This window comes from Poromitra crassiceps (genome assembly GCF_964638095.1).
Source record: "Poromitra crassiceps genome assembly, chromosome: 27".
NCBI classification, from domain to species: domain Eukaryota; kingdom Metazoa; phylum Chordata; class Actinopteri; order Beryciformes; family Melamphaidae; genus Poromitra; species Poromitra crassiceps.
Window position 1 is genome coordinate 15,894,568 of NC_139650.1, and position 19,334 is coordinate 15,913,901.

Sequence of the window (19,334 nt, forward strand, 5' to 3'; positions counted from 1 at the left end):
CAGCGGCACCTCTCTCTCCGGTAACGACCCCGCCGACAAACGGTGTGACGCTGGGTCCCGCTGCGGCACCGAGGCGCTCTCCCTCTCTCTCTCTCTCTCGTGTGTGTGTGTGTGTCTCTCTCTCTCTCTCTCTCTCTCTCTCTCTCTCTCTCTCTCTCTCTCTCTGCCTCTCTATCAATGGGATGCAATCACCTATCCCCCATCTCTCTGTCACTCTCAGTTCAATGGGCTTTATTGGCATGAAGTGCAGCTCACTATATATTGCCAATGCTTAAAGGCACAACATGCGATTTTTTTGCGCACTAGATGTCGCACTAGAGCAGCAGCATCAGACATAGAGGCCATTTACACCTGGCGTTAACATGCGTTTTCTGCAATCTGATTGCAATCAGATTGCAGAAATGGTTGTCCTCTGATTCTGCTAAAGCAGGCTCCAGCGGTAATGTTGACAGAATCCAGTAGGGCAAAGTGCGATCTTGGACTTTCTCGCGCTCTGTCAAACTCACGATTCAAACAGGAGGGCACACAAATGCAGTCATAAGCAGGCAGGGCAGAAGCGGGTCTGTGAAGTTTGACAGTGTCAGTGTTCAAGTCTCAGCACTGACTCTCTGTGGAGAGCGATGTTAAATAGGGCCGGTAGCAGGTGACTCTGTGGAGAGGGATGTTAAATAGGGCCGGTAGCAGGTGACTCTCTGTGGAGAGGGATGTTAAATAGGGCCAGTAGCAGGTGACTCTCTGTGGAGAGGGATGTTAAATAGGGCCAGTAGCAGGTGACTCTCTGTGGAGAGGGATGTTAAATAGGGCCGGTAGCAGGTGACTCTGTGGAGAGGGATGTTAAATAGGGCCGGTAGCAGGTGACTCTCAAGAGGGATGTTAAATAGGGCCAGTAGCAGGTGACTCTCAAGAGGGATGTTAAATAGGGCCGGTAGCAGGTGACTCTCTGTGGAGAGGGATGTTAAATAGGGCCGGTAGCAGGTGACTCTCAAGAGGGATGTTAAATAGGGCCGGTAGCAGGTGACTCTCTGTGGAGAGGGATGTTAAATAGGGCCGGTAGCAGGTGACTCTCTGTGGAGAGGGATGTTAAATAGGGCCGGTAGCAGGTGACTCTCTGTGGAGAGGGACGTTAAATAGGGCCAGGAGCAGGTGACTCTCTGTGGAGAGGGACGTTAAATAGGGCCAGTAGCAGGTGACTCTGTGGAGAGGGATGTTAAATAGGGCCAGTAGCAGGTGACTCTCTGTGGAGAGGGATGTTAAATAGGGCCAGTAGCAGGTGACTCTGTGGAGAGGGACGTTAAATAGGGCCAGTAGCAGGTGACTCTCTGTGGAGAGGGATGTTAAATAGGGCCAGTAGCAGGTGACTCTCTGTGGAGAGGGATGTTAAATAGGGCCAGTAGCAGGTGACTCTCTGTGGAGAGGGATGTTAAATAGGGCCAGTAGCAGGTGACTCTCTGTGGAGAGGGATGTTAAATAGGGCCGGTAGCAGGTGACTCTCTGTGGAGAGGGATGTTAAATAGGGCCAGTAGCAGGTGACTCTCTGTGGAGAGGGATGTTAAATAGGGCCAGGTAGCAGGTGACTCTGTGGAGAGGGATGTTAAATAGGGCCGGTAGCAGGTGACTCTGTGGAGAGGGATGTTAAATAGGGCCAGGTAGCAGGTGACTCTGTGGAGAGGGATGTTAAATAGGGCCTGTAGCAGGTGACTCTCTGTGGAGAGGGATGTTAAATAGGGCCAGGTAGCAGGTGACTTTCTGTGGAGAGGGATGTTAAATAGGGCCAGGTAGCAGGTGACTCTGTGGAGAGGGATGTTAAATAGGGCCAGTAGCAGGTGACTCTCTGTGGAGAGGGATGTTAAATAGGGCCAGGTAGCAGGTGACTCTGTGGAGAGGGATGTTAAATAGGGCCAGGTAGCAGGTGACTCTGTGGAGAGGGATGTTAAATAGGGCCTGTAGCAGGTGACTCTCTGTGGAGAGGGATGTTAAATAGGGCCGGTAGCAGGTGACTCTCTGTGGAGAGGGATGTTAAATAGGGCCAGTAGCAGGTGACTCTCTGTGGAGAGGGATGTTAAATAGGGCCAGTAGCAGGTGACTCTCTGTGGAGAGGGATGTTAAATAGGGCCGGTAGCAGGTGACTCTCTGTGGAGAGGGATGTTAAATAGGGCCAGTAGCAGGTGACTCTCTGTGGAGAGGGATGTTAAATAGGGCCAGGTAGCAGGTGACTCTGTGGAGAGGGATGTTAAATAGGACCAGGTAGCAGGTGACTCTGTGGAGAGGGATGTTAAATAGGGCCAGTAGCAGGTGACTCTCAAGAGGGATGTTAAATAGGGCCAGGTAACAGGTGACTCTGTGGAGAGGGATGTTAAATAGGGCCAGGTAGCAGGTGCAGACTCTCTGTGCAAAAAGGTTATTTTACTCTGAAAAACGGTCACCGGAAGTGCTTATTGTTACTTACGGTAGAGGTGTCTTATTGTTACTCACGGAACATAGGTTACGCAAAAACCACGCCCTGTGCCCGCCTACGCAGCAGTCAAGCGCCAGGGACACCATTCCTGTGAGAAGCAACAACACCAAGCGAGGCTGCAGCGAGGATATTGAAAGACAAAATCCTACATCGCACCAAAGCATACAATGTATTTTAATGTTATTTGACTTTCTGACCACCCGCCTCAGCCAGAATAACAGATGCTGCACTTGGCCATTGGGAAGGCTAACCCTTTACTTTTGGTTTTATTTATTGTGTATGATTCAACTTTTTATCTATGATTTATTTTATATTATTGCATGTTTTTGTAGATTGTTGAGACTTCACTGGCCTGGAACAAACGGATTAGCCTGGGTAAACCCATCCCCCACGTGACCTGCTCTCAGACCTGTTCTCAGTCACTATGGTCTGGATTCCCACCATTGTTAAACGATTTCCTGCGGTTGTTGGCCCCCCCCCGATAGACCGCTCCATTACGCAACCGTCATCCAACCAGCTTTGTGCACAGAGCACATGCGCAGTGCAGCAGATGGCGTCATCGCTCTGCGACCTTTGTTGTTAGCAAGCGAGCTAACACTTTTCATTTCAGTACTGCTAGCACGCAAATGGTTACAACCAGCTACAAGAAGAGAGAACATCGCGTGACGGTGGTCAGGGAATGAAAGAGGAACAGGACGTGTCTACACGGACCCAAACCTCGATCCCTGCTGCAGATGGCCGCAGATCTGGAGAGATATTTGTGGCTGTGAAGAACAGTCATCATCTATACAGCTGCTGCCAACCTGATGAGGAAACAGGCGTGCTTGTTATGCTGGACACTGAATGCCAGACTGCAGACTTCATCCTCCAGTGCTGTTCGCCTCAGGACTTGAAGGGCTAACGTTGTACCATGGACTGTATACATTCTGTGCTAATAATGCTAGCATGCTAACATCCTTTTCACACACACACACTGAATATACCGAAATGCTAGATTTGATCATGGACTTAACGCTAATGTTAATCAAAAACGGCCGCAGTCATAACGGTAAGGTGTGTTTGACCTAATTGAAATATTAACGTTAATGCCCTCACATTTCAGCGTGGTTACAGATAAACCTATTTAACGCTAGCTAGCTACAGTAGATTTTTGGAGGCGTTAATGTGAATGTCATGACGTAGTGAGCGTAGTATTATACTGTATATTATACATAATCCAGATGTAACCTAGCTATAGCTAGACGTTAAGAGGTTAGCGTGAATGCGACTGAGACCTGACATTACTGGCTTGATATCATATTCCAGATGCAACCTAGCTAGATAAGCTCCACACGGCTGTATGAGTAGCTACAATCAAATGTATCAAGCCTTGATATCATATTCCAGATCCAACCTAGCTAGCTAGATGTTAAGAGGTAGGAATATACCGAAATGCTAGACTTGATCGTGGACTTAATGTGAATCCAAAACGGCCACACTCATAACGTTAAGGTGTGTTTGACCTAGCTAGAAATATTAACGTTAATGCCCTCACATTTCAGCGTGGTTACAGATAAACCTATTTAACGCTAGCTAGCTACATTACTGGCTTGATATCATATTCCAGATGCAACCTAGCTAGATAAGCTCCACACGGCTGTATGAGTAGCTACAATCAAATGTATCAAGCCGATATCATATTCCAGATCCAACCTAGCTAGCTAGATGTTAAGAGGTAGGAATATACCGAAATGCTAGACTTGATCGTGGACTTAATGTTAATCCAAAACGGCCACACTCATAACGTTAAGGTGTGTTTGACCTAGCTAGAAATATTAACGTTAATGCCCTCACATTTCAGCGTGGTTACAGATAAACCTATTTAACGCTAGCTAGCTACATTACTGGCTTGATATCATATTCCAGATGCAACCTAGCTAGATAAGCTCCACACGGCTGTATGAGTAGCTACAATCAAATGTATCAAGCCGATATCATATTCCAGATCCAACCTAGCTAGCTAGATGTTAAGAGGTAGGAATATACCGAAATGCTAGACTTGATCGTGGACTTAATGTTAATCCAAAACGGCCACACTCATAACGTTAAGGTGTGTTTGACCTAGCTAGAAATATTAACGTTAATGCCCTCACATTTCAGCGTGGTTACAGATAAACCTATTTAACGCTAGCTAGCTACATTACTGGCTTGATATCATATTCCAGATGCAACCTAGCTAGATAAGCTCCACACGGCTGTATGAGTAGCTATAATCAAATGTATCAAGCCGATATCATATTCCAGATCCAACCTAGCTAGCTAGATGTTAAGAGGTAGGAATATACCGAAATGCTAGACTTGATCGTGGACTTAATGTTAATCCAAAACGGCCACACTCATAACGTTAAGGTGTGTTTGACCTAGCTAGAAGTTAAGAGGTTAGCGTGAATGCGACTGAGACCTGACATTACTGAAGTGAATACAAGTGACCTATATTTTTCAATCCTGTCTTTGAATAAAAGTTGTACATTGTGTTATGCTTGAAAACCATGTCTTTGCTCCCTTATGTGTTCACAATTACAACAAATCTGTATGGTTTATCTGTTGGCATTAAACCGTGGTATTTCCTTGGGTGATATTCCATATTTGTCATTAAACCTAGCTGTTCACATAAATTTGCAATGATGATCGACCACGTGAGATATCACAAGTAGCCTACTTTTATTAAAAAATAAAATGCAAAGAGAGGTTTCCTTCTCTAACTATTGGTGCGTTCACAAAATATTTCAGCGTTTCATAACTATAATAGCCTAATGTTACTGTAGCCTGGATGACGTCAGCTAATGCTACCCAGCCTTCCAGCGTTTATCTTCCATAATGCATTAAATCATAATCACAATGCGAAGACATTAGCTGATCACCACAGAGCTGCACAGACAAGTTTATCAGATAATTTCGCCGTAAAATGTGTCCAGGTGATCAGCTCTGAAGCCCCGGCTTGTATGGTCCGCTAAAATCCGATTTCGATATAGGTGTTATTTTGATCAATATTGTATAGCTGGCTAGACAGAGGAGTTTATCTGGAATCAGTGTGACAAGATCCCTGCTATAGCTTGTCTGCCTTTCTGTGTCAGAGTATCTAGCTACATTATCTGCATTACATGCTACACCATGCAAATATATTTCGATATAATTCAAACAATTAGCCCACTGTACTACTGGACTGTGTATTGCTGTGAATAAGTTAGATTTGATTGTGTAAAGTGTATCAGCTTTAAATATCCAATATATACAGCATTAAACAAACGACCAGCAGCATTCAAATGTGCAAAAACGTTATATTTATTGAAATGTGGTGATCTCATGTCACATTACATAATGTTATGCCCAAATGGTCTACTGCCCAGAAGCGTCACTTTACATGTTTGGTAGGGAATTATTTTAATTATGTTAAACCAGCGTTTATCTTCCATAATGCATTAAATCATAATCACAATGCTATGAAGACATTAGCTGATCACCACAGAGCAGCACAGACAAGTTTATCAGATAATTTCGCCATAAAATGTGTCCAGGTGATCAGCTCTGAAGCCCTGGCTTGTATGGTCCGCTAAAATCCGATTTCGATAACGCTAGGTGTTATTTTGATCAACAGACCTCAACCTCAACAGCTGTTTTCACTTGAATTTCCTCACGTAGTTGCATAGCCATATAGCTAGCCAGCTAGTAGCTAGCTCGGGAGCTATGCTTTAGAGAGGCCAAATGCTAACGGCTAGGTAGTGCTAAGCCGCTGCAGCTGTTACACGTCATTGACAAAGACGCACTCTCTGATTGGCCGATCACGGCAGGACTGATGTTGGCAGTCACGCCGTCACTCATTGGCTGCGGGGTGGCTGCGGGTCTGCGCGAGTCTTTCAATCGCCCCAGAAATCGATCTGAATGGCCCGTTCGCTAGACGATAGTGACTGGGAACTGAGAGAGCAGGTCACGTGGTGGCTGGGTTTACCTAGGCTACAAACGGATGGCCTTTGGGGGGGCGGGGGGGCTAGGCCTATGTGTGCTGTAGCCTATTGTATTTTTAATTTGATATTTTTTATAGTTTTCATTTGCAGGTTAAACTGTCAGCTGAGCTATGTTATTGAAGCTTTGGCTAAAGGCCTGAATTTTGCAATGATGTTTTGAAATAAATGTTTAAAAATCGATTGTGTTAAAAGCTTGTGTTACGTTTTCATTGGCGTTAATACACTAATAATTAATTGCAATGTCCCCTATCAAGAGCAATTCAGTTGGTTCATGAAATTGTGGTGTGGGAGATTCCAGCTGTCAAAAGAAGACAAAAGACTTGCTCCTGGCCAATCCCGGCGCTTGACTGCTGCGTAGGCGGGCACAGGGCGTGGTTTTTGCGGAACCTATGTGCGATTCGAAATCAGGCGTCCGAGGCTCGAGAGGACAGATGAAGCCCTTCACTTTTTTTTTTTTTTTTTTTTTTTACAGCCTTCAAACTAATTGTCAAACGTTTATTTTTGGCTGGACGCATAGATATACCATATATATATATATATATATATATATATATATATATATATATATATATATATTTTTTTTTTATTGACAACAATAGTGATACAATGACAAAGAATAACAAACAAACAAATATACAACGCCAGAGGTTACAGAAAAAACATTGCAATTACAAAAAAGTGCAGTATACATATAAAGTACAGTTAAAGCAAAATGTCAAAATTGGAGCATAAATTCAAGGTTTTCACAGCTTTACTATTGCATGAGGTAGCTAATGTTCTGATGTAGGACTCTGCTTCTTTCTTAAACGTGAAAAAAGAGGGTTTCATTTTCAACACCTTACATTTATGGATATAAAACTTTGCCAGTAATATGATGAGATTACAGAGAAAGAATTCATTTTCTAAATCTCTCTTGTAATTTGTAAACCCAAACAACACATCCTTCAAGCGAAGCACAAATGTGTCATATATAGAGTCCAAAATGAAACGACATATACCTTGCTTGCCACAGCTTCCGAGTGTGTTCACAGGTCCAAAACAAATGAAATACAGTCTCTGGGTGTGCAAGTTACAAAAAGTGCAGGTCACATCAATATCCTTCTTATACCTTACCATAAATGACTTGACAGGATAACACAGATGAATAATCTTAAAAGAAATTTCTTTGACCTTGTTCACCAGTAGGAATCTATTAGGAAGAGACCATACTTTTTCCCAACATATATCCTGATCGAAGCCCTTCACTGCAGTGATATGGGAGCTGGTGTGACAAGCTTGGGGGCTGACCTCCCCAATGTGGCGGCCACACAGACACACATGTCACGAACTGAACGAGGCATCTACGTATTTAGCATCTATGCCCATAATAACGCCCTTCCGACTCGTGTGTTCCCTTCAATAATTGTCCCCAGCCCAACATCCTGATTCCTGCCTGTCATCAGTTCCACAACACGCCTGGGTGTTTAGCTGTGTGTCATGGCTGCTGCTCAGAGCTCCGGTGGAAACCTGTCCGTTCCTTTACGAAACCTGCTCAACTCCGTGCAGTGTGTCAGAGACACAGTCAGAGGTAAACAACACACGCGACCTCAAATAAGCTTGCTAGCTAACGTGTTGTGTTGTGTTGTGTTGTGTTGTGTTGTGTTGTGTTGTGTTGTGTTGTGTTGTGTTGTGTTGTGTTGTGTTGTGAGCTAATGCTAATGCTACACAATTAGCTTGGCTTGGTTTCTGCGCTGTGTGGGTCATTTGTTGTGTTTGCTCAGCTTTACCCTAACTAACATGTTTACCGTAGCTATACTTGTGGGGACTGCCCCCTAGTCCGATACCTCACGAGTCCGACACCTCATGGTTTTGGGTTATGGTCTGGGGGAGGTTAGGTTTAGGCGTGGGGGTGGGAGAGGTTAGGTTTTGGGTTAGGGTCTGGGGGAGGTTAGGTTTAGACGTGGGGGTGGGAGAGGTTAGGTTTTGGGTTAGGGTCTGGGGGAAGTTAGCCTCTTTTTTCGGACTCGTGAGGTATCGGACTCGTGCCATGGCACCATACTTGTAGCAGGCGGGAGGACCTTTCTAGACAACTGACTTTGGTAATGCTAGTGTTCATGTTGCCCCTTTCGGAACTGCTGTTAGCGGTTAGCAGTTCCGAAAGGGGCAAGTGTTCATGTTGCTTAAGCTAACTGTCAGATTGAAGTTTAAGTTCGTCAACATGGTTTAGCAACGCTTAGTTGCTAAACGTTAGTCTGCAAGCACATAGAGCTGATGTCAAAGTGAGAGGGGCCCCGTTTCGGGGGGGGGGGGGGCTGCTCAGTGAATTGAAGTGGAAAAAGCTCACAGAATAGCATGTGATTATTTTGGTTAAAGAGAGCACATGGTTCACTCTAGTGCAGTGGTTCTCAACTGGTGTAGCCTCAGGACCCACTATTTTCCTTGTCATGAAGTCGCGACCCAAATTTCAGATTTTTTTTTAAACCACTCAAATTTATTGCACAAAAAATAGCGCATTAATTTAATACACAATGTCTTCATGCACTGTTATAAACCTCAAATGAACAAAAAAGTGCAACAGAAGTGCAACTAGGGCTAAAAACCAATAAGGCAGACTTGAATTACAGGCCTATATGTTTTTAAATTTAAACAAGTCAAACTGGTCATGCTCAGAAAGTCTTATTTGAACTGTATGAAATATGAAATAAAAGGCAGAGTTATCTTGAATTACATGCCTATATGTTTTTAAACAAGTTAATAATAATAATAATAATAATAATAAAACAAGTTAACCTGGTCATGCTAATCCAGTTTCAATAGTCTGAATTTAACTAATATGAAATAAAAAGGAATCACAGGCAGGCTATATGCTTTTTAGTTAAACTGGTCATAACTTTTAATTAAACTGGGGCCATGCTAATCCAGTTTCGATCATATGAATTGAACTAAAATTAAATATGAAATGAAAAGGCAGACTTCTGTTGAATTACAGGCAGAGCATTGTTAAACAAGTAAAACTGGTCAGGCTAATCCAGTTTCAATAATCTGAATTTAACTCAAATGAAATATGATTTTTTTTTTTTGGCCAATGTCCGCGACCGGTGGGTCGCGACCCACCAGTGGAGAAACGCTGCTGCATTGTGCCCCCCTGCGGCGGCTCCCCCACCGCCTCGGTTAATCGACGACCACCCTGCATACACGGCCCGGCGGCTGCTGGACATGCGATGCAGGGGCAGGGGTTGCGGTTTTCGATATCTGGTGGCTTGGGATGGGTACGGCCCCGAGCTGTTCCTCGACGATTCATGATGTCATAACTACGGTTACATGATGCCTACAGTGATGTCATTTGTAGAGTGTCAATTGCGACTTGCTCTGGCACTGATGCTGTCACTCATTGATGGTCCCACTGATGATGTCATATCTCACTGGAGTGATGATGTCATATCTTGGATGGTGCCTCTGTGATGATGCCTACACAGTGATGATGACTCTCTGTCGAGCTAATATGTATTCTAGACTGAGTCTTGCTGCCACCGAGTTTGCGATGACATTGTAAACAAATGTAAGACTATTGAAATCTGCTCAGCCTGGCCGAGGGATGTTTAATGTTCTTGTTCCTCTAATGTTACAGATGGAGAATCCAACCAGTCAGACGGAGCATTCAACCTCTCCAACTTCTGGGACACTCTGAGTGAGTCTACACTAGCTCCTCATTAGGACTCCAACTAACCATTATTATGCCTCCCCCGGCGATAGCCGAGCCAGAGGCATTATCATTTCGGGTTGTCTGGACGTCGGTCCGATGTTCGTTAACGCGATATCTCAGGAACGCCTTAACGGAATTTTGTCAAATTTTGCTCAAACGTCCACTTGGACTCAAGGATGAACTAATTAGATTTTGGTGGTCAAAGGTCAAAGCTCAAGGTCACTGTGACCTCACGAACGCCATTTTCTACCTCGTTAACGCGATATCTCAGACACGCCTTGACTGAATTTTGTCACATTTGGCTCAAACGTCCACTTGGACTCAATGATGAACTGATTACATTTTGGTGGTCAAAGTTCAAGGTCACTGTGACCACACCATCCACAAACAGGTGACGTTTCAAGCGACTGCTCTTCAGACATGTTGTTTTGAAGAAGAGCCCAATTGTGACTGCTCTTCTTCAGACATGTTGTTTGAAGAAGAGCACATTGTCTGAAGAAGAGCTAGATATACATGTTGTGTGAAGAAGAGCTAGATATATACATGTTGTCTGAAGAAGAGCTAGATATACATGTTGTGTGAAGAAGAGCTAGATAGACATGTTGTGTGAAGAAGAGCTAGATATATACATGTTGTATGAAGAAGAGCTAGATATACATGTTGTGTGAAGAAGAGCTAGATATACATGTTGTGTGAAGAAGAGCTAGATATACATGTTGTGTGAAGAAGAGCTAGATGTTGTCTGAAGAAGAGCTAGATAGACATGTTGTCTGAAGAAGAGCTAGATATACATGTTGTCTGAAGAAGAGCTAGATATACATGTTGTCTGAAGAAGAGCTAGATAGACATGTTGTGTGAAGAAGAGCTAGATATATACATGTTGTCTGAAGAAGAGCTAGATATACATGTTGTCTGAAGAAGAGCTAGATATACATGTTGTGTGAAGAAGAGCTAGATATATACATGTTGTCTGAAGAAGAGCTAGATAGACATGTTGTCTGAAGAAGAGCTAGATAGACATGTTGTCTGAAGAAGAGCTAGATAGACATGTTGTGTGAAGAAGAGCTAGATAGACATGTTGTGTGAAGAAGAGCTAGATAGACATGTTGTCTGAAGAAGAGCTAGATAGACATGTTGTCTGAAGAAGAGCTAGATAGACATGTTGTGTGAAGAAGAGCTAGATAGCTGGATGGCTAAATGAATAAATAAACGGGAGTTGCAGTGTGCGCACCTTCTTTTTTCTTTATGCTGTCTTTTGGTTCCTGCACCTGCTTTCTTTTTTGGCTTGTGTGCCACTGCTTCAGTTAGTTTTTATTTATCTACATCTTTTATGTATTATGATTTTTCTGCTTTTTGAAAATAGGCTTCTCATTGTATTTAGAGAACTTTGTCTTGAGCAAACGAGGTTTTGAAAATTCAGTTCTCGCTCTCACTCCCTCTCTGTCTCTCCCCATCTCTCTCTCGCTCTCTCCCTCCCTCTCTCTGTCTCTCTCCCTCCCTCTCTCTCTATCTCTCTCCCTTTCTCTCTCTGGCTCTCCCTCCCTCTCTGTCTATCTCTCCCACTGCCTCTCTTTATTTTATTTTATTTTATTTTGTTCATTTGCTTGAGGCTATTTAAATAAAGTGTATATAGGACTTCTCGCAATAGCTAATTTGCAGCCCTTACAAAATACATACATACATACATACATACATACATACATACATACATACATATACAGTCCCTGCAAAACTAGTAGATAAAAAAAAACTCTAATACACCATAAAATGCACAATAAAACAACCACTTTCTCTCCCTCATTCCTTCCCTCCCTCCTCAGACCAGGCAGTGAAGGCAGTGTCTCAGGAAGCCACTAAACTCAGCCTGGCCTTCTCCAAACCACCTCTGCCATCACAACAGGTCAGTCACACACACACCCACACACACACACACACACACACACACACACACACACACACACACACACACACACACACACACACACACACACACACACACACACACACACACACACACACACACACACACACACACACACACACACACTCATAATCTTGTAATATATTTAAAGACCCCCTAATGTCATGTTTCAAGATGTGATCTGATGGTTTTTCATATTACCCACAAAAAAAGTTAAATTTATCTTGTTAAAATGCTTAAGATGACTTCTCCTCCTTCTCCGTCATTAAAAAATCCAAAGCAACCAGTCAGTGTTTATCTAGAATCTAACTAGCCAATCACAGCATACAACACAGGCTTTCAACAGATTTCAAAGTGACGATAAGGGTTCCTGGCCGATCTGCAGTATATGACGAATTGGGACTGAGAATGTGTTGGGGCTTTAATTAACTGCTTAATACTGGACAGGCATTGGCTCCAGGATTCATGATGTCACAAATCTTGCTAGTGGAAAACTGCCTTTTCAGTGAGCCCAGAGAAACTTTCCACTTTCAGCAGACGATTGTGAAAACAGCCTTCTGGTGTCAAACTCTGCACAGACATCATTCTAGTTAGTTAGTTACTTATTTTTATTGACACAAATAGTTAAAACATTTGGGTCCAAACATTTAAAAAAAAACATGAATATGATAAACCCATAAGTAAAAGTAATAAAAAGTAATTCAGTACAATTTACAGCACAAAGTAACGCCATCACTCATTCCATGGAAGCTTGCTGGTGCTCTAATAGCTCAAGGCAAGCATGTATCATCACTAGGGTTCTTTTATTAGTGTTGATGAAAAGTCAGCTCAGTTCAGTGGAGTCATGTCCATATTTTGCACGAGTGTCCTGCGTGACAGCCTGGGCACACCAATATGTGTTCTTCATTTTAGATGCCAGTCTTACAGCAACACACTCGCTGTTCTGGTGGTGTACGACTTCCACCTTCCCATCTCTACTCTCAGTCTGTGAGAGGACAGTCTGAACCTTGTGAAGGTTATTCGCAGGTAGTCTTCGATGTACGGTGTCTTGCTGGTATAAAGTGGGTGAACAGATATATCTGGGTTGATGGCTTGGTAGGTCTTATATCTTGTTCCCTCCTTAGATCATAATTCCTCCACCAACTCCCTACGGTCACTCTGAATATGATCTTGTTTCTCCATTATCTCAGTTCAATGTGAGTTCATGACTTTGTTCTCTTTCTTAATTATTTCAAGAACATACCATAAGGGGTCGTCAAACATGCCATGATGCTGCTTTATCTTGGTGAAAAACCTGGCCTGCTTTTCTCTCACCTAAGCTTGCAGTGAAGGGAGTCCTCCCTCCAATAGACAGGTTAGATTTTCTGTTGTAGACCTCACCCCAAGTAGTGATTTCACTCCAGTCATGTAGAGAGTCTCCACAGATTTTAAGGGCACTTTGAGGGGCACTTTGACCCAAACAACAACAACAGCATTTCCAGCCAATTTGAAAACGATGACCAAATTGAATGAAGCCAGGAGTCAGGAAGTTGTCTTATATGAATGTATTAAGCCAAAACACATCCCCTGTAAACTGCATCACAGGATGTATAGAGTACAGAGGGTAGATGCAGTGAAGATTTAACAGATGCATATATATTCTCATACTGAGGAGAGCAGAGAGAGAGGGGAGGGGGGAATCTGACTTGGAGCACACATGTTTTATCTTTGAGCTGCAGCAATTATAGCTTATTGAATATGAAATACAAATGAATGGAACTTAAATGTTCTCCGTCACACTTGTAGATATATACCCTACCTAGGTAAACACGGTGGTCCGACCTATCTGAAGTCTGGCTGTGCTTATTTTATGTACTGTGTTGATAAACCAACAGTGACATCTCACTGGTTGCACGAGCTGCTAGTTTTAGCAATTGTTTTTAGTTTTAGGTAAACTCAATTGTTTTTATTCTGTGGCCCAACAGGTAAATTAGGTCTCTAAACTAACATTAAGTGAAAGTGTTGATAATGAGATATGAAAGCATCAAACATGCATTTTTAGAACCATTTTAAGTTAAGTTAAGTTATCCTTTATTTGTCCCCATGGGGAAATTCATCCTCTGCATTTGACCCATCCTCTACTAGGAACCTTCCTAGAACTAGGAGCAGTGGGCAGCCACAGTGCAGCGCCTGGGGACCAACTCCAGGTCTTTTGCTAGTGCCTTGGTCAGGAGCACTGACAGGAGTATTACTAACATACATGTCTTTTGGTGGTGGGAGGAAACCGGAGCACGCGGAGAAAACCCACACGAACGCGTGGAGAACATACAAACTCCACACAGAAAGGACCTGGGACGGACCGGGGTTCGAACCCGGGACCTTCTTGCTTGCTCTTTATCTCAGTTCCCCAACCCAGTTTGCTCTGCTTCATTAAAATTTAATTTATGTACATGACACAGGTGTTGTCTACCCGGATGTTATTGTGAAGAAACTTTGTGATAATGATTTGGTCTATAGACAACTCAAATTTAAATAGTGTTTATTCATAAATAATGTTCAAAATAAAACAGTCACTCCTGGCTGCCTGCACATAGAGCGAGGCAGTTGCTGTGAAACGTAACGTTGACATTAGCTAAGTTACAGCTTAGTTACAGCAGCTAGCAACACAGGCTATCTCTGGTTTAGCTAGGTAAAACCCACTAATCTGAAACAACCGAGCAACGGATTTCATAACGAATTTTACCGTTGCATAAAATGTGACTTGTGCTTGTTAACGAGCTGCTGGTTAACGAGCTGCTGGTTAACGAGCTGCTGGTTAACGAGCTGCTGGTTAACGAGCTGCTGGTTAACAAGCACATGTTTCAGTCACTCAGTGGTGTTTTGAGAATAGTTGAGAGTAGAAGAGACGCACACATAGTCAGACTCAACTTTACGCACATGTTCTAAATTCATCTGCTAGCCAACCTGTACAGCTGTTTAATCAAACAGCACAGCTAACGTTATTATAACTCGCTACCTCAGGCTGACCGAGCCGATCTTATCGCTCGTGAAAATCTTCATTATTGACTTGGGGACAATAACATGACTGGATAGCTCATAATAATTGATTAAGGACATTTCTTCAAATGCCCATGCGGTAAATGGCCATGGTGTGTCGGGTGGTTATTCGCCTCCACGTCATAAATTAAAATTGTTTAACACACACCTAGGAGTTGATTATCCCTTACTTAACAGTATTGTAAAATTTAACATTTAACATGATCAAACTATCAATAGTTTGATTGACAACATAGTTTTTAATATAATTTCGTTCTCTCTCTCTTTCTCTCTCTCTCTAGGATGGAGAGAAGTTAGCGGAGTCGATCCAGAAGAGCGTCCTGACTCTGTCCACTGTGTACTACTGGCTGCCCAAGAGCCAAGGTAACAGCTGCCCTCAGGCCTTCTTTACAATAGAGTCATATGGCTTCAAATCAATATCACCATTATTTCCAACTTTTTTATTATCAATGATTATTCTTATTTTTCACACTGACAGCTCTGTACTGGACTGTTTGTCAGTGTTTTGGCTCGTGTCATCCTCCATGCTGACACAGCTTGGCTTTGAGTGACTAGGGATGTAACCGTATGAAATGTCGTTATACATTATACGGTATTTCACAATATTACCCCCCCCTTTGATTAACTCATTGAGTGCCAGCCATTTCTGGAAAACGGATGCTCCCAGTGCCAGCCCTTTCAGAGCGTTTTCAGTGATTTCTCAAGACCCACAGAATATTGTGTGATATTACTATGTAAACACCGAACGATGAGACTCTCTTGTATCATCAGCAAAAAAAAGTTTATTGATATCATTTTCCTTTAGTTCTCAGCAGTAGAAGATAGGTTGATTTCACCAAAAACAGACGTTTCAAACTAGAAGCTGAGATAATGAGCCTTTTGTGAAATGAAGCATTTCAAGCACATCACTGACTCTGAAGCTAATATTTTCTGATGTAGTGACGTGGTGTAGTTGTGTGGTGCCCTGCGTGCCCCACCCCCCTCAACTGCAAACTCCTCCTCCGTGGGAGTGTCTCTGGTGGCTCTGCTCGAATCTCTGCTACCTGCGTCAGGCGACGAATCTCTGCATGGAGCTGGGATAAACTCATCCCCACACTAACACAGAGCTTGCATGCTGGAGCTGGGAGAAACTCACCCCCACACTAACACACAGCCTGCATGCCGGCGGAGCTGGGAGAAACTCATCCCCACACTAACACACAGCCTAACACGCACCCAGCGTCTATTTTCGGAGCGCTCCGCAGTTTTTGTGCGCCGGCTCCCAGCGCGACACCGAAAAGCCAAACCGGACTGCTGAGAATGGTTTGGCTTTTCGGTGTCGGGTGCTGCTTTTCTGGCGGCTAATCGTGTGGAGAAACTATGCAGCAGAGACAGAGGGGCTCAGTTGTGGGAGCAGATTGGCTGCTGTTCGCAGCTAACGTTAGCTCCAGCCAGAGCAATCTATACGGCTCTGGCTCCAGCATGCATCGGTTTCCGTTTCATCACGGGGCTTCTTCTGCTGTTTTTCCTCACCTTTCTCTAATCACTCTAATCTGGAGAGCACTGTCGCCACCTAATGGGTCCGTAAAATAGCTTATACACCTTCAACATCCACCATATTTTTACAGGAGATGCATCAGGCTTTGATCCACGTCCCACCGTCAAAAAACGCAATTGACGTCTTTAGACGTCATTGGCACTCAATGAGTTAAACGTACATGACCCATTAAATTATTTTTGCCTTGAGGAAAAATATTGCTTTTGTAGAGATGACAGGAACAGAGATTTAAGTTCACCCAGCAAGGCACTGGCATCATTTATTTCCCTATCTCTAACATTAGGGATGCACCGATATATCGGCCGCATATCGGTATCGGCCGATATTGGCCTTGTTTATTTTATTTTAACCTTTATTTTACCAGGCAAGACAATTAAGAACAAAATTCTTATTTACAATGTCGGCCTTGTTCACCGATTGCAGTCGCCGATATTTAGAACATGGCTCGACAAGCCGTGGCCCGCGAGACAATTAACTGCAGCGCATGCAGCATTCACCCCCTCCTCTCTCCCTCTCCAGTCCCCACATGCATGACTCTCTCTCATTCTCTCTCTCTCTCTCTCTCTCTCTCTCAAGAAGGCAGGTAGGCACTAGGCAGTGGTGCTTACCTTCTCTGTGTAGGCTAACATTATTTCCCAAACTATGATCCTGTTTCCAGCAGTCTTTTGTCTTGCTGCCTTCAGCTATCTGTTGAAATAAAATCGATCTCCTTGCTCAGCTTTAACATGACGGTCCGGTTGTTTTCAATTGTTTTGAGAGAGCTAGGCCGGGTGAGAGCTAGGCCGGGTGAGAGCTAGGCCGGGTGAGAGCTAGGCCGGGTGAGAGCTAGGCCGGGTGAGAGCTAGGCCGGGAGAGAGCTAGGCCGGGAGAGAGCTAGGCCGGGACTGAAGCCGGCGAATGACTCCCTGTAGCGTCCACCGCTATGCGCAGGCATAAATAACAACAAAGAAATATCCCATCTCCTAGCTGATGGTCTCATTTGCTCATGTAGGTCATATAGAGGCACCAGTATTTCATAACCAGGTTAAAAGTTCTGTGTAGGGATTTAATTTTAACGTTGCAACCAAACGGACTGTCCCATTCACTGTGACTACAGCAGCACCAAAGTCACGCGGCTAAAGTCACATTCTCTTCTGCATTCAACATACAAGGGATTTCATCCACCATTCATTTTCCATCTACATTTTGTCAAATGCTTATAAAAATAGTTCTATTTGGTCAAGCAATTCAAATATATTTAGAATCAGCAGAGACACAGCATCTCACTCGGACTGAAACAAAATAGAAATAACGTTGACTTTTTTTGATCAGTTGTCAGGCTTCACTCTCCAGTCCGCAGGGTCCTAAAGGCATCGCTGATAGGCTACTGAGTGCATTGAAAATGTTAATAGCCTATCATGTACTTTTTAACTATATTGCTATATTTGCTCCCTCAATCCAGATTAATATTTAAAAAATTGTTTATTATGTTGCCGTTTTTATAGTCTCTTTTTCCACAGGAAAGCTGTATTTCTTAAGCTCAAGTTGTGGCTCTAGAGAGAGGGGAATGTTGCACATTAACCCATTTCAGACGGGATGACGTTCGCGTCATTCTCCCTTTAAAGACGGGATGCCGTTCGCGTCAATATACCTTTGAAGACGGGATGACGTATACGTCAATTTGTAGTTTAGCTGTAGTTTTTCGCCTATTTCCGGTCTCTAGGCAAATGAAATCATTCAGAAAACACACGTGGGGTCTCGCAATGCATTCTGGGGAGGAAAAGTTTTTTCTTTCTTCACTTTGAAGCGGACCTGTAGCGATGGAGGAAGAAAATAATATTAGCGAAGGAAGCGATTTTGAAGACGCGGAATATTCCGAACATTCCACCGTTGATGAAGAGTTAAATGATGACCCAGTTACAGACCCAGATTGGCAGCCCTTGGACAGAGATCAGTGGGTCAGAACTATGTTTCAGGATGTAAGCCGATTCCACACCTCTATTTTCTTTCGAGAAAATTTACACGGAGGAAATGTGGGACCGTCTTGTCACGGAGACGAACCGATATGCCGACCAGAGACGCACAATTCCCCCAGCCAAAAAAGCAGCCAAGTGGACCCCGGTAACAGTGAAAGAAATGAAAACATTCATTGGGCTGTGTCTCGCCATGGGGATAATGAAACTTCCCGTCCGAAGAGAGTACTGGCGGCTATCCAAAAACATCTTCAAAACCAACTTCGGCCAGAATATGTCCCGGGACCGATTTGACGCCATTTGGAGGTAGGCTAAGAACAATAATATTATCCTTGTTATTATAACCATTGCGTGATATAGATGCGCCCCATTGAATAGGATGCGCTATATAAATAATAGTAGTTTGATAGATAAAATGTAACATTAGTACCATTGTTATGATGCCCTAAGGGAAATGAAATATATTGCAAATGTATTAGAAGTGTAGTGGGAGTATTGCCATTGTAGCGAGCTTATACACTGGGGTAAGAAACCCCTGCTGGGCTCGGCTGCTACACCTATTGTGTGTGGGCAAACACCTAGTAGGCCTATTGTTATTCAATTGTCAGGAATGTGGAGAGAATGCGCTTCACTCTTTGCACCAAGACAGACACTGCACTTAGACAGACCCTGTAACCCTCAAGTGTAACTAACCTATATAATGATATAGCCTACAATTTTTCATTTCATCCAAGATGTGTCTACTTGTAT

General features: G+C 43.4%; 1 protein-coding gene across 1 annotated transcript in view; it reads left to right on the plus strand.

Annotated features, from left to right (window-relative positions):
• Window positions 1-7,903: 7,903 nt before the first annotated feature.
• The window catches only part of ccndbp1 (cyclin D-type binding-protein 1), a 35,785-nt gene continuing 24,354 nt past the window's right edge, over window positions 7,904-19,334 (plus strand). Inside the window, exons 1-4 of the mRNA XM_083662024.1 lie at window positions 7,904-8,023; window positions 10,064-10,123; window positions 11,959-12,038; window positions 15,377-15,458. Of these exons, the coding sequence (XP_083518150.1) occupies window positions 7,933-8,023; window positions 10,064-10,123; window positions 11,959-12,038; window positions 15,377-15,458 (313 nt within the window). The 5' untranslated portion in view covers window positions 7,904-7,932. The remainder of the gene's footprint in view (window positions 8,024-10,063; window positions 10,124-11,958; window positions 12,039-15,376; window positions 15,459-19,334) is intronic.